General features: G+C 40.1%; 1 protein-coding gene across 2 annotated transcripts in view; it reads left to right on the top strand.

The window, feature by feature from the left end:
* The window catches only part of NDUFAF2 (NADH:ubiquinone oxidoreductase complex assembly factor 2), a 173,500-nt gene that overhangs the window by 111,476 nt on the left and 46,122 nt on the right, over positions 1-15,902 (top strand). For both annotated transcript variants that reach the window (XM_068990760.1, XM_068990759.1), the window contains one exon: positions 12,494-12,534. In XM_068990760.1, coding sequence (XP_068846861.1) covers positions 12,494-12,534 — 41 coding nt within the window. The remainder of the gene's footprint in view (positions 1-12,493; positions 12,535-15,902) is intronic.

Genomic DNA, 15,902 nt, shown 5'->3' with positions numbered 1-15,902 from the left:
CCCTTCTCCTCCTGCCCCAAATCCCTCCCAGCATCACAGTCTTTTCCAATGAGTCAACTCTTCACATGAGGTGGCCAAAGTACTGGAGTTTCAGCTTTAGCATCATTCCTTCCAAAGAAATCCCAGGGCTGATCTCCTTCAGAATGGACTGGTTGGATCTCCTTGCAGTCCAAGGGACTCTCAAGAGTCTTCTCCAACACCACAGCTAAAAAGCATCAATTCTTCAGCACTCAACTTTCTTCACAGTCCAACTCTCACATCCATACATGACCACAGGAAAAACCACAGCCTTGACTAGACGGACCTTAGTCGGCAAAGTAATGTCTCTGCTTTTGAATATACGATCTAGGTTGGTCATAACTTTTCTTCCAAGGAGTAAGCGTCTTTTAATTTCAAGGCTGCAGTCACCATCTGCAGTGATTTTGGAGCCCCCCAAAATAAAGTCTGACACTGTTGCCACTGTTTCCCCATCTATTTCCCATCAAGTGATGGGACTGGATGCCATGATCTTCGTTTTCTGAATGTTGCACTTTAAGCCAACTTTTTCACTCTCCTCTTTCACTTTCGTCAAGAGGCTTTTTAGCTCCTCTTCACTTTCTGCCATAAGGGTGGTGTCATCTGCATATCTGAGGTTATTGATATTTCTCCCGGCAATCTTGATTGCAGCTTGTGTTTCTTCCAGCCCAGTGTTTCTCATGATGTACTCTGCATAGACGTTAAATAAGCAGGGTGACAATATACAGCCTTGACGTACTCCTTTTCCTATTTGGAACCAGTCTGTTGTTCCATGTCCAGTTCGAACTGTTGCTTCCTGACCTGCATACAGATTTCTCAAGAGGCAGGTCAGGTGGTCTGGTATTCCCATCCCTTTCAGAATTTTCCACAGTTTATTGTGATCCACACAGTCAAAGGCTTTGGCATAGTCAAGAAAGCAGAAATAGATGTTTTTCTGGAACTCTCTTGTGTTTTCGATGATCCAGCGGATGTTGGCAGTTTGATCTCTGGTTCCTGTGCCTTTTCTAAAACCAGCTTGAACATCAGGGGTTCACGGTTCACGTACTGCTGAAGCCTGGCTTGGAGAATTTTGAGCATTACTTTACTAGCGTATGAGATGAGTGCAATTGTGCGGTAGTTTGAGCATTCTTTGGCATTGCTTTTCTTTGGGACTGGAATGAAAACGGACCTTTTCCAGTCCTGTGGCCACTGCTGAGTTTTCCAAATTGGTTGACATACTGAGTGCAGCACTTTCACAGCATCATCTTTCAGGATTTGAAACAGCTCAACTGGAATTCCATCAGCTGTACTAGCTTTGTTCATAGTGATGCTTTCTAAGGCTCACTTGACTTCACATTCCAAGATGTCTGGCTCTAGATTAGTGATCACATCATCATGATTATCTGGGTTGTGAAGATCTTTTTTGTACAGTTCTTCTGTGTATTCTTGCCACCTCTTCTTAATATCTTCTGCTTCTGTTAGGTCCATACCATTTCTGTCCTTTATTGAGCCCATCTTTGCATGAAATGTTCCCTCGGTATCTCTAATTTTCTTGAAGAGATCTCTAGTCTTTCCCATGCTGTTGTTTTCCTCTATTTCTTTGCATTGATCACTGAAGAAGGCTTTCTTATCTCTCCTTGCTATTCTTTGGAACTCTGCATTCAGATGCTTATATCCTTCCTTTTCTCCTTTGCTTTTTGCCTCTCTTCTTTTCACAGCTATTTGTAAGGCCTCCCCAGACAGCCATTTTGCTTTTTTGCATTTCTTTTCCATGGGGATGGTCTTGATCCCTGTCTCCTGTCCTGTCCAACTCTGTGCGACCCCATAGACGGCATCCCACCAGGCTCCCCTGTCCCTGGAATGCTCCAGGCAAGAACACTGGAGTGGGTTGCCATTTCCTTCTCCAATGCATGAAAGTGAAAAGTGAAAGTGAAGTCGCTCAGTCGTGTCTGACTCTTAGCGACCCCATAAACTGCAGCCTACCAGGCTCCTCCGTCATGGGATTTTCCAGGCAAGAGTACTAGAGTGGGGTGCCATTGCCCTCTCTGCAAACAGCCCATAGTATTATCTTATTTTTCTTTTAATAGCTTCAAAAGCTGTGTGGTGTTGACCTCTTTCATTCCTAGTTGTTATAGCTACAGTGGGTACCCCCAGATTCTGTAGTGAAGTCTTAACCCCCAATACCTCAGACGAGGGGCTTCTCAGGTGGCGCTAGTGGTAAAGAATTCACCTGCCAATCCAAGAGATGCAAGAGAAGTAGGTTTGGTCCCTGGATCGAGAAGATCCCCTGGAGTACGAAGTGGCAACCCACTGTAGTATTCTTGCCTGAGACAGAGGAGCCTGATGGGCTAAAAAGTCATGGGGGTCACAGAATTGGACCCAACTGAGTGACTGAGCACACCTCAGGCTATATTTAGAAACAGTCTTTACAGAGGTAATTAAGTTAAAATGAGGTCCTCAGGACAAGTCTTAATCCAATATGACTAATGTCCTTATAAGAAAAGTCCTTTAAGACAGAGGTGTGAGCAGAGGGGGGACCTTGTGAAGATGCGGGGAGAAGACTGCAATCTATAAGCTGAGGAGAAAAGCCTCAGGAGAAAGCAGCCTTGCCACCACCTTGATCTCAGACTTTTCAGTATTCAGAATGTGTGAGTCTAAGGTTTTTCAGCGTCAGGGATGTTTTTAGAACGGATGCCTGCTACAGTTTTCCTCAGCGTCTGTTGACCGTTATCCCTTGGTAGGGGATGTCATCGGTCTTGCGGGGACCAGAGCCTGCAACTGGATGATGAGCGGGGTCTCTTCTTTGTTCTGTGGTTGTCACAGCCCTGTCTGGGGCAGAATCTGCTCCCTGCCTGTTGAAGCCCCCAGGTCCGTTTCTGAGTTGCGGCTTGAGGTAGGTGGGACTAGAGTGCTTCCACTGGGGGAGGAGCTACCAAGAATCCAAGACATGCACTCTGTGGTGTTGCCAGTTGCCTGATGTGCGCGTTTACAAAGTGCGCTCTTGTGGGCGCTGACCTGGGCCCCTCCTCCCCCACTGGAATGCAGGCAGTCGCCCCAGAAGCCCCTCAGGCACTGTGCTCACACAGCCACCAGCACAGCTCTGACGGCACAGCTCCACTGGGTAGGTACTGGGACCTGCCATAGTCGCGTGTATTCTCACACCTGGCCCCACTGTGGGAGTTGCAGGGTCAGCCCAGTACCCAGCTGCGCTTGTACGTGTGCACACTTGCAGAGCCCGCAGCTGCTAGTGCCAGACCTGCACACCCACAGGAGTACCAGTAATTCCCTCGGATGTCCTGAGGGCGCTGAGCTTACAGAGGCGCCAGCACCTAAATCCTCCAAAGACACCAGGACGTGGCTCAGATTTCAACCCCACCTCCACATGTGGGCCGCCCACAGGCACTTGCGCACTGCCAGACCTCTTGGAGGTGGAGCTACACCTGCTGTGAGTACCCGAGAATGAGCGTGAGGCTGCTGTGTGGGGCTCCGATAACTGGCCAGCCCCCTGCCTTTGCACACCCCTGTTTGAGGCCTGGGCCATGCTGCAGACTGTCTCTGGGCAGCCAGGCCCAGTCCTTTCCCCAGGGCAGTCCACTGAAGTTGCGTTTCAGCACCCAGCCCCTGTGCACACCCGCAGAAGACTCACATCTCAGGCTGGGTAGTGCAGTGAGGTGGTCAGGACCATCTGTGCTGGTCCTTCTTGGTTCTGCCAGCCACAAGCCAGCGGCTGCACTTGCCTCTGAGCCTCCGGAGGGCCCTGTCTGTCTTGGCTGATCTCCCAGCTGTTGAAGGCAGTTCCCAGGGGCTCAGGACCTATCCCTATTTCCTTTTTTTTCCCCCTCGCATCCTTCCCAGTTACATGGTGATCATTTTTGCAGCTTTGGATGTGCGAGATCTTCTGACCCTGTTCAGTAAGTATTCTATGAGAATTGTTCCACGTGCAGATGTGTTTGGTGTATTTGTTGGAGGAGGTGAGCTCCACAGTATTCTGTTCCACCGTCATGATCTTTCCCCCCTTCTAGTTCTGAGGCTTGTTTATGATTCAGTTGTATTTCCCTTTGTGGATTATCAGCTATATTTCTTTGATTTCTTATTTTAGAGGCTGCTTCAGGATTTGTAGACTACCATCTTCAACGTATCAGAGTCTTTCTTTATGTAGTTATTCTATTTCATACAGAGTACAAGAACCTTATAGAAGTATACAACCATTTTTTCTTTCTAACATCTCTGTTACTGTCATGTATTTTAGTTCTACATATGTTATAATCTACAGTCTCCATCATTATTTTTATTGAAACAGTGAGCTAGCATTTAGAGATGTTTAATTAATAAGAGAAATATAACATTTATCCATATTGTTAGCATTTCTAATGTTCTTCAGTCCTGTTTGGAGATGCAGATTTCCATCTGGAATTATTTTCTTTTAGTCTATAAGACTTCCTTTAACATTTCTTTAAATGTGAGTCTACTGGCATTGAACTCTTTCAACTTTTGCATGTCTGAGATACATTTTTAAAGATGTTTTAAAGATATTTCTCTGCATGTAACATTTTAGGTTGATAGCTGCTTTGCTTTCTGTAGTTTTAACATATTCTACCTTACTTGGAAGTTTCTGTTGAGAAATCTGTTGTCATGCTTATCTTTATCCGTATGTATGTGATATGTATTTTTTTCCTGTAGCTGATTTAAAGTTTTTCTTTTTTTAACTGGTTTGGAGCAATTTGATTATGATGTACCGTGATATAATCTCTTGTGCTTGATGTTTCTTGAGCTTCTTAGACCTACTGATTTGGTTTCCATCAAATTTAGAAAAATTTTGGCCACCATTTCTTCAAGCATTTTTTCCTGGGTCCTGCTTTGTCCTCTCTTTCAGGTCCTCCACTCACAGTGTTAAGCTGCTTGAAGGTGTGTCACAGCTCCCAGATGTTCTTTTTACTTGTAGAAACTTTTTTCTCTTTGAGTTTGCATAGTTTCTCTTCCTGTGTCTTCAAGTTCACTGATCTTTTCCTTCACAATGTCAAATAACTATTAATCCATCCAGAGTATTTTTCACGTTGGCATTGTAGTTTTCATCTCTACCAGTTTGATATGGGTCTGTTTTATATCTTCCAGGTCTCTGCTTAACATGTTCAAACTTTCCCTTAGCTTTGTGAGCATATGGGGTGCTGTTGCAACTGTTTTAATGTTCTTGTCTTCTAATTCTACCATCTGTATCTGTTTTCAGTTGGTTTGGGTAAGTTGATTTTTTTTTTCTCCTCAGTATGGGAAGTGTTTTTCTGCTTCTTTGTTTGCTCGGCAATATCTGATTGGATGTCAGACATTTAAAATTTTTGCCTAATTGGATAGTGGATATTTCTGTGTTCATATGTATATATATATATATATATGTATATTTGAGCTTTGTTCTGAGACAGTTACTGGGAAACAGGTTGATCCTTTCAGGGCTGACTTTTAAGATTTGCTAGATGGGACTAGAGCATAGTTTCGTCTACAACTAATAATTCTGCACTGTTGATGCAGATTGTTTCTCAGCGCGCTACTCTGCCCCGTTGATAATGAGGTTTTCCACTCTGGGCGCTGGGAATTGACATTGCTCTTGACCCTGTGCAAATCCTGAGTTCTGTTCCTTCTGATCCTTTCACGTGGCTCTCTTCTGACATCCAGAGTTGCTCATGCACCTGAACTGACCAGTGCCCTGCTAAATACTCGGTCTTCTGCTAACCTCCATCCGGAGTGTGCTCTTGCTAGCAGTTTCCTGTCTGGTAGTCTGTCCTGTGAATTTTAGCACCCCCCCCCCCGCCCCCCCCCCCCACCGCCGCCGGCTCTCCCTGGACTCTCAGCCTCATCTCCATAATTTAGGTGGTCTGATGGGTTTTGGCTGGATCCCCTCCCTGTTGCCACAGCCTAGAAACTGTCAGAGCATTAAGCTGTGGCAATTGTAAGGTAATTCTTGTTTGTTTTACATTCCCAGGGACCACTGCATTTATTACTCGATATCCACTGTCTTGAAAATTGCTGTTTCATATCATTTGTCCCTGTTGTTCCATCTTGGGTAGAAGCGGAAGACAGCTTTCTTTCAGTGAGCTTAATGCATTTGAGATTCATTTGTTCTTGTGTGAATCAGTGGTTTATTCCTTTTTATTGCTGAGTAGAATTATATCATGTTGATATACCAGTTTGTTTAATCTAGTCACCAGCTGAAAGACATTGGGGTCATTTACACTTGATAGCAATTGTTAACTGGAGCTGCTGTGCCATCTGTATATCTTCTTCTTTTTGCCCAGCTATGTCTTATTTGGTTGGCTTTTTTCCCCTATTTGTTTCCTTTTAAGAATTTCTCATATGTCCTCTTTACAAGTCTACCACACATGTGATTTGCAAGTATTTTTTCCCAGTCTGTGTTTTCGTTCTCTTCCCTGTGCTGCTTGAAGAGGACACATTGTTGATTTTAATGAAATCAGATTTTTAATCATTTTTTTTTTATGCCTCATCATGCTTTTGGTGTTGTACATAGGAAATTTTTGCCTAACCCAAGCTCACAAATATTTTCTTTGGTGATTTCTTCTAGAAGTTTTAGAGTTTGTGGTTTTACATTTATAGCTCTAATTCATTTTGAATTATATTTTGTGCCTGGTGTAGATATCAGTCAGTTTGGACATGGATATGGATAGTCAGTTTTTGCAACGCTATTTTTTAATTGTGTAAAATATGTACAGCATAAAGCTTCCTATCTTAATCATTTTTAAGTGTACAGTTGAGTCGTACTAAATACATTCACTTTGTTGTAGAGCTGTCACCACCATCCATTTCCATAACTCTTTTCATCTTCTGTTAAACAATAGCTCCCACTCTTTCTTCTGGTCTTTTTATGCCTTGTTCATAATTTTTCCCAACTGTGCATGCACAGTTATTTTTAGTCCCTCATAGTTTCTTTGTATTTTGCTGCTGGAGGAGACATTTGTCCAAGGGCAAGCACTGCAACAGAGGGTCACAGGTCCCAGCCTGTCTCACATTCTCATCTGGATGCTTGAGTCTGGAAGGACCCACTTTTGCACAGGTGGAGTTGTTGGCAGCATCCAGTTTCTCATGGCTGCAGGGCTGTGAGAAACAGGTTTTTGCTTGATATTGGCCAGACACCACCATAACCTCCCAGAGGTCACCAGCAGTTACTGCCACATGATATTCCCCAGCATGACTTTTTTTTTCCTTACAGCCAGTGAGGGAGAGATTTCAACAAGAAAGATTGCTGTATTTTATGTAACATCATCATACAAGCATGTGCATCCCATAACCTTTGCCATATTTTCATAGTTAGAAATAAGTCACAGGTTCTGAGCTCACTCAAGGGGAAGAGATCATACAGAGACATGATCACCGAGTGGCAGGGGTTGTCAGGCTACCTTCAGAGTCTGTTTTCTGTATACAGTAACAAAGGAACAGTATGTTGAGTACAAAAGAGTATATAAGATAAGATTCCACTTAAATGAAATCGTAGGTAAGCAAAGGTAATCAGCAGTGACAGAAAGCACCACTTGGTGGGGGCTATGGGTGAGTTAAGGTGGGTGTTTGCATGTAGTCAGACACTTGGGGACTTTTAGGGTGATGGAAATATTCTATACGCTGATTGTGGTGCTAGTCACACAGTTGTATACATTTGTCAGAACTCATGGAATTACACACTTAAAATGGTTTTATTATATTGTACGTTAATTATACCTCAGTAAAGTTGATTAAGGAAAAAGAACAATAATAGCCATGAACATCACAAAATTTGTAACTTAATTATGCCAACTAAATCTAGTAACATCCATAAGAAATTTTTTAGAGTCAATAATTAGAAAATAACTCATTTTACAATATATTATTTGAAGAGTTTTCATAGTTAAAAATGTCTTTTTTTTCTTTTTTTTATACAGTTTATACAGATTTCTTTTATTTATATGTTCTTTACTGTGTGTCAGCCTATAATTTCGTTCTGAATAGTCACTTGCTGAATCTACTGATAAATGTCTCATTTACCTCAACCCCTGTTGATACTACTTCTAAAAGTGTATTAGCCATTTTCAGTTCTTACCGAATTTTGAAGAAGGTATGCCTCATGAAGTATTTTCCTACCTGCATCTTCTAGTCTTTTCTAGTGGTTAATGGGAACTTCAACTTGCATGTTCACTTTTACACTCATTATAGTGTGTTATATTCCAATAAGAGTATTAAGGTTCAGTGAAAACCTCATGCATACTGATGAAAATGCAAATGAACATTGGTGAAAGAATGCTAGGATCTTAAGGCATAAGCTGTCCAGTTAACTTGCTATATTCTGTTCAAACAATAGTTACATTATAATGAAGACTGATACAGAATCCATCATACAAATATAATTAGCAATGGCAAAATCATTATATAATTTGTAATTGAATAGAGGTTCAGTTCCAGATTGTTCTGAGTTTAAAAAAAAGAAACGTAATGATTTGATATTAGTGCTTATTTCTGTTCCTTCCTCCTTATAACCTTTGCCAGCCTTCAGCAAGACATTTCCTTTGCTGTATGTAGTGATGGGGAAACTAGGGATGATTATATAAATGAGTGATAACATTGAAAATTTCCAGCTGTAACTTTTATTGGATACATAACACTGAACAGGCATCAACCATCATCTGAAGAAGACATTTCAAGTATCTGGTTATTGTAGAATTATAAATATTGTAGGATTATTTATTTCAGAAATTGCATGTATCTATCTAAATAAAAATCTCTTTTCCTTGAACCATTTAAACAAAATTAAAGGAAGCCCTGATATCTTGCCTTAGAGAAGAGTGTCTGATGAGAATGAATAGTCTAGGTTGTATTAATATATTACCTTAATACTTAATATTATATCTACGAATGAATTTTATAAACTTATACAAAACCAATAGAGTTTAGAAAAACACGTATCAGTTTCTTCAACCTATTCGTCTACCTTGGAATTAAAAAAAAAAATTATTTGAGGGCTTCCCAGGTGATCCAGTGGTTAAGAATCCACTTGCTTATGCTGAGGACACAGGTTTAATCCCTGGTCCTGGAGGATTCCCACATGTCACAGGACAGCTAAGCCTGTGCACCACAGCTACTGAGCTAGCACTCTAGAGCCTGCGAGCCACAGCTCCTGAAGCCCGTGCACCTAGAGCCTGTGCTCAGCAACCGAGAAGCCCACACAATGAGAAACTTGCACATCGCAACTAGAGAGTAGCCCCTAACTAGAGAAAGCCCGCGTGCAGCCATGAAGCCCGGTGCAGCCATAAATAAACAAACAAATCTTTAGAAAATTTTGGATTTGGATTTGGATTTGGATTCTACTGAAATATTTTTTCTTTTCTCAACCTTCTGAAAACAAAAATTGAAAATTCTGTTTGATAGACTTATCAGTAAGACAAATTGTTGTTTTTCTCATAGTGACAGTGTGTTATTGTGCGATTATACTTTTTTGGATGATCTAATGTCAGTGCTAGGGTTCACAGACTCTAGAATACATAGCGATCAGGTAAAAAGTGTTATCGTTTTTTCAGGGTTTTTTTGTTTTGTTTTTTTATGTTTATTGGAGTATAGTTGATTTACAATATTGTGTTAGATGCAGGTATACAGCAAAGTGAAAAAAGTGTAATAATAATGACTTTTGTTTTCGATAATACATGAGTGTTTTAAAATCAAGATATAAAAAAAAATAAAATAAAATAAAGATATATAATTGTTGCTAAAAGGATTATACTTAATTGTAGCCCTAGCACAGAAGTTGACAAACTTTTCCTTAAAGGGCCAGATGCTAAATAGTTTAGACTTTGCAGGCCGTATGGTCTTTGTTACAGCTTACTCATCTCTGCCACTGTAGCACAAGTTATAATAGATATGTAAATGAGTAAGTATGACTGTGTTCCAGTAAAAGCTTATTTACAGACACTGAAATTTGAATTCTGTGTAATTTTCATATGTCATGAAATATTGTTCTTTGTTGTTTATTTTTTCAGCCATTAAAATAAAAAACAAAAAGCAAGCCACGTGTTACAATTTTGCTTGTAGTCTATAGTTTGTCAGTGCCCCCCTCCAGCAGTTGATTTTTCTGAATTAACTTTCTAATCTTAATCAGAACTGAATATTTATTGTTTAAAACATTTTTAAGGTACATGGCTCATAGTGAATTATTTTAAAAGCAGTCTCTTTGCTAGGGAGAAAGTGCCCATAAATATAGACAATATTTTGACCATAAAGAGGCAGTTGAAAAATTCCATAGCTTACTTATTTCCTTGATTGTGCAGAAGAATCTTGATATTGCTAAGCTGGATTTTTTTTTTTAAATACAGGTCAAAATCCCATTACAGTGAATATTTTTATAGTGGAAGTACTCATTCAACAACTGTATTTAAGTACCTACCCTTTCGAAGCATTTAGGTGATAGACAAACAAATCTCCCATGGATACATTCTGCCCTTGACAAACTTCCAGCCTAGAAAGGAATGTAAAATCTGTGCAAGTTGTGGCTAAAAATGAACTAAATAGAGCTGGAAGCCAAAAAGAAGAGAATGCAGATGATGACAACAGGGATAGGAGTTCAGAAACAGGAATAGATAGAGAAGGCAAAACACTGGGTACTGTATTGAAAATATATGTATGGGGTTAGTGCCAGCGTGAACAGAACAGGGAGAAATGACCAGTCACAGGCCCACAACTGAATGCTGCTCTTTCCTCCCTCACAGTCATTCACTATTGGGCTTGTCATGAGAATGGGTGCTGCTGCTGCTATTACTTGGCCCAGACAGGCTAGTGGAGCTAACCTGTCAGAAGGGAAGGTGGCTGGTGAATGGACAGAGCTGATTTTAGAGCCAGTTAAACTAGTATTTGATTCTCAGTCTGTCACCTGCCAGATATGTGAGTTTTGGCAAGTTGCTTGATCTTCTTGAACCTCAGCTTCCCAATCTGTAAAATGGGGTTAATAATGCTTATTTTTCTGACATGTAGTTCGTGTTGTGACCTATTCCTCTTCCTAGTTTAGTGTTCCTTGCTTGTTGCTTGTAAACTTTGAGAACCTGCTTGGTAGAGCATGGATGGTTTTTGCGGCCAGAGACAGGGTCAGATCTGGATTCAAATTCCAGCATTACTACTTAATGTGTAAACTTGGGAAAGTTAGTTAATTTTTCTATAAAATAAGCATACTTCACAATTTGTAATGAAGATTGAACCAACTAAAGTGATAAAATAGTTTCTACTTTTCAAAGGCCATATTCCTTGCAGTATATCAGTATATGTCCTCATAAGTCAAGCAAGTTTTGTTGATCTTTGTTTTTTGGAGTCTGTTAAGAAAAAAAAAAATACAGGTTTGTTGAAAAATAGCAAAAACTTAGACTTTTATGTTTACTGTATGTCAGACTGTGAGCTAAGAATTTATATATATTATTTCATATAACTTTTGCAATAACCCTAGAATGTAGACACTAGTATTGTAATTTTATAGATAAGGAATCTGATGTCTAGAAAATTAAATAATTTGCCTCAGGTTGCACAGCTAGTAAGTACTTAAGTGGGGATTTGAACCCCAAAATTCTACCTCTGCTCTCCTAAGCACTGTATTACATGTCTTCATGTGATTCTGACACGCTTCCTCAGAGGCAGCTGCCTCCACTCCCTTCCCGTTGCTATAATGCATCTAAGCACTGGGTTAGCAGTACCCAGTGTCCAGCAGGAACTTAACAAGCATGAACTCTTTGTGCTGTGCGTCTCATCTCCCAAGCGTTGGAGCTTAAGGCCTGTTACACCAACCATAGGAGATAGACTGCTTGCTAGAACAGATTAGAAGAGAAGTCTCTGAAAATGAAAACTTTTCTCCATTCATTCTTTTATATGTCAAGCAATAATTGGTTAACATTGCCAGGATAAGTTTAATGTTGCCTTGTAGCATTATCATTTGGCCGATATGCCATTATATACACTAAATTGAATTCAGATGCTTATGAGGTATGATTTTAGTTATGAAACTATCCCCTCTACACTCTCCCCACACTCAAGTATTTCTTATGATGCAGATCATTACCTGACATATGTTTTGCTGATTCTTTTCTGTGGCCCCTTCACGAGTATATATGCTCCAGAAGAGGAGGGAACACGTTTGGTTCCCTATTGTATCTCTAGTGCCTAAAACATGCATGCGTGCTAAGTTGCTTCAATCGTGTCTGACTCTGTGACCCTGTGGACAGCAGCCTGCCAGGCTCCTCTTTCCATGGGGTTCTCCAGGCAAGAATACTGGAGTGGGTTGCCATGCCCTCCTCCGGGGGATCTCCCCGATTCAAGGCTTGAAGCCATGTCTCTTACGACTGCTGCCTTGGCAGGCGGGTTCTTTACCACTAGCGCCACCTGGGAAGCCCTGAAACAATATGTAGCAGGTGCTTAATACATATTTGTTTCATGCGTGGGTAAATAAAATGTTTGTGCAGTTTATAGATAACTTATATTTAGTTACTATTTTTCTTTCTAGCTTGGATCAGAAAAACAAGAAAGACTCCGCCTACTATGGAGGTAAGAATACATACTATGGAGGTAAGAATACACAAGGAAGATATTCAAATATGTGTCTGTAATGCTGTGCGTCTCAGTTGAGAGTTTGTACTCTCAGAGATACGTGAAACCTCTAAAACATATGTGATGCCACCTCTCCAAAATGTTAACTTTACTCCGTAGAAAATAATTTCAAACATATTTATAATCAATGTACAAATCATGGAATATAACATAAAATTTATATAAAATTTTAAGTGAAGTGATAAAAATTTAAAACAAGATAAAAATACTTTAGAGGATGTTTGGAGTTACAACAGCTTGCATCAGAACATTTCCCTGGCCTCTGGGAGTTCTCTGTTCTGATATGGATGCTTTGGTGGAAGAGTTGAGAAACACTAAATCTCTTGGTCCTATCCAAATCATGCTGTTTATTTTGCCCTTAATTTTATATAAAACTATAAAATTTTATAATTTTTATGTAAATTTAATGCCATCAGGTAGCTGAATAAACTTTAAAATATACAATTAACAGGTAATATGTAGCACTCAGTAACTAATAGTTGAATTTGTATTTAAAACTTTAGAAACATAGGAAATTCCCTGGTGGTCTAGGCCTGGGTTCTGTTCCTGATTGGTGAACTAAGATCCTGCAAGCTACATGGAGCAGCCAAAATAAAAGCTTTAGAAGCATAATTTTGGTGGTATGCAGAATAAAAAACATAGCAAAGCTGTGGTATTTGTGTTTTTAAAATATGGTTATTTCAATGGCAGAAACCAGCGTAATATTGTAAAGCAATTATCCTTCCATTGAAAATAGATTTTTAAAAAAGAAAAAAAAAGGTTATTTCATAATTTTAAAACAATTATTTCATAATTTTTATTTTAAAACAGTAGCAAAATGTTTGTAAGAGATAAATGTATTCCATAGAAGGGAAGTTTTCAAATTCATTTATATACTGTCTATTCCTTTTCTTTTACTATTGAGGATTCTTCTTTTCCCTCCCTGCCACGAACCCTGTTGACAACATAAATGAGTTCCAGTACTCAGGCCACACTTTTTAAGAGGTGGATACTCCAAGGAAGAGTTTAGGATAACCTGTAAATTAACATACCTATCTTTACTGTTCCATTCCTCCTGGACTGACCCTATCAGTGTTTGTCTGACCAAGGTCTAAGTGAGCATATTACTAAACCTATTTTTAGCTGTATATGTTGCTTCCATCTTGCCCTTGTCCTACGCCTCTCAGACTCTTTTTTCTAGTATCCAGTGGACCTTGGAATAAAAGTAGGAAAAAAATCAATGTGATCCAGGATGCAGAAGTATCTTCTGTGGTTTCCAGTGGTAAGGGCTTATTATAGCCCTTCTTGTGTTGGCTATAACAAGAGCTACTGTTCTTACAGAAAAGGGTGCTTCTTCTATCCTCAGGACTTTGGAAGCCTTCTTTCATAGAAACATTGATACATGTAAAGTGATTAGATGGAAGTAACTGCAATTATCAGGCCTAAGTCACCACTCCTGTACATGTTAGGTAATCCCATCATCTCAGACAAGCTCCAGTTAAAACAGTGAGACCAGGTCATTCCGTCCTTGGTGCTCACATTCTCAAATATCTGAAAAGGAGCCTTCTGTTTCCTCTTTTTGAATATACTGTTAGTTGCAGTGTTCTTTATACAGAAGAGCCCCCATGTCTGTGGGCCCCCAATACACACACACGCACATCCTCTTCTCTCCCTCCTGATCCGTTCCATTGTGTTTCAGGAATTTCCATTTTTTTATTAGCAAATTACTGTTCACATTTAATATTGTTCTAGGAACTTTCTCTACCACAGAACCTCTACTAAAATCTACCTGTGTCTAAAAGATAGTGAGACTCTTCTTTCCTTGGAGTGTGCTCATTTTCCTACAGTGCATAGAAAGAAAGTAGGACCTTGCCCCTATCATTTCTAAAATATTCTTCCATTTTGTGGGCCCAGGAGAGTGTAGTACCTTTGCAATCTAAGTAGATTTCTTTCAACCTATTCATCATTTTTTATCTTTGCTAATGTCCAGGGCACTCTCCCACACTGATGGCAGCGATTAGAACCAGACTTCCAGTTTTTTTCTGTTACTGTCTTTCCAAGTTTTTAGCCATTTAGTTCTTTGACTTTGTCCTCACCTATATCCCTAGCTCAAGAACAGCCGCTTCCATAACCACACCTTAGTTCATATCATCACCAAACGCCATTCTACCATGAGAACTTACAAACTTTTCAATCCCAGATTCTACATATATCATCTTAAGGGAGAGGAAAAACCTATTTACAATAAAAATAAGGCATGTATACAGAAAACCGCAAGAATTAAATGGGGTAGTTCAATAGGTTATTATAAAGCAAATTCCACCCAGATCAAGAAATATAACTTTGCCAGCTACTCATATGCCCCATCTCAATACAACCTCCTTTCTACCCACAAAAGCAACCTGGAACCCTGACTTTTGTAGTAATTGTTTCCTCACATGTTTAAATAATCTTTCTTCTCAGCCAAATGTACACTATAGTTTAGACTTGCCTATTTTGTAAAAACTTCATACTTAAGTCTCTTTCAGTTTATATATTCTCCCTCTATCCCTTTTATTTCCTGACCGATTTATCTATTGAAAAACCCACCCAAAGTTTGCCACAGTCTAGATTTTGCTAATCTTATGCTCTCTGTGTAGGCTTCCCAGGTGGCACGAGTGGTAAAGAACCTGCCTACCAATCCAGGAGACATAAGAGATGTGGGTTTGATCCCTGGGTTGGGAAGATCCCCTGGAAGAAGGCATGGCAACCCACTCCAGTCTTCTTGCCTAGAGAATCCCATGACAGAGGAGCCTGATGGGCTACAGTCCAAAGGGTCTCAAAGAATTGGACAAGACTGAAGTGACTTAGCACGCACGCACATGTTCTCTGCATAATCCAACATGTTCTCCTGTTCCTCTGTCTTCCAAATTGGCAGCTGGATCCAGCAGCTACATACTGATGTTTGATCTTTTTGTGAAGAATGTGTAAAGTGTTTGGCAAGACTACAGGAGAGCATTGTGTCTGGTGTCCTTTTTCTGATCTTTGTAGATGCTCATGCTTAACGCGTATGGTCAGTTCATTGGAAACAACCTCCTGTTCTTACATATCTTTTGAAACTAGTTTGTTTTTAAGATGCTGCCAGTAATTTGAGTTATCTACTTTTTTTCAAATCTGTTAGTGAACTCCCACCCCCAAATAGACTTCCGCCATGTCATCTATAGACTATGGCTGAAGGTTTGTTATTTAGTCACTACGTCATCTCCAACTCTCTTGCAGCCCCATAGACTATAGCCTGCCAGGCTTATGGCTGAAGGTAGCCAGTAGCAATTAAAATTACCATTTAC

Source organism: Capricornis sumatraensis, chromosome 18, assembly GCF_032405125.1.
Source record: "Capricornis sumatraensis isolate serow.1 chromosome 18, serow.2, whole genome shotgun sequence".
NCBI lineage: Eukaryota > Metazoa > Chordata > Mammalia > Artiodactyla > Bovidae > Capricornis > Capricornis sumatraensis.
Note: the sequence above shows the minus strand (reverse complement) of the source record. Positions and strands in the feature narration are given on the sequence as shown.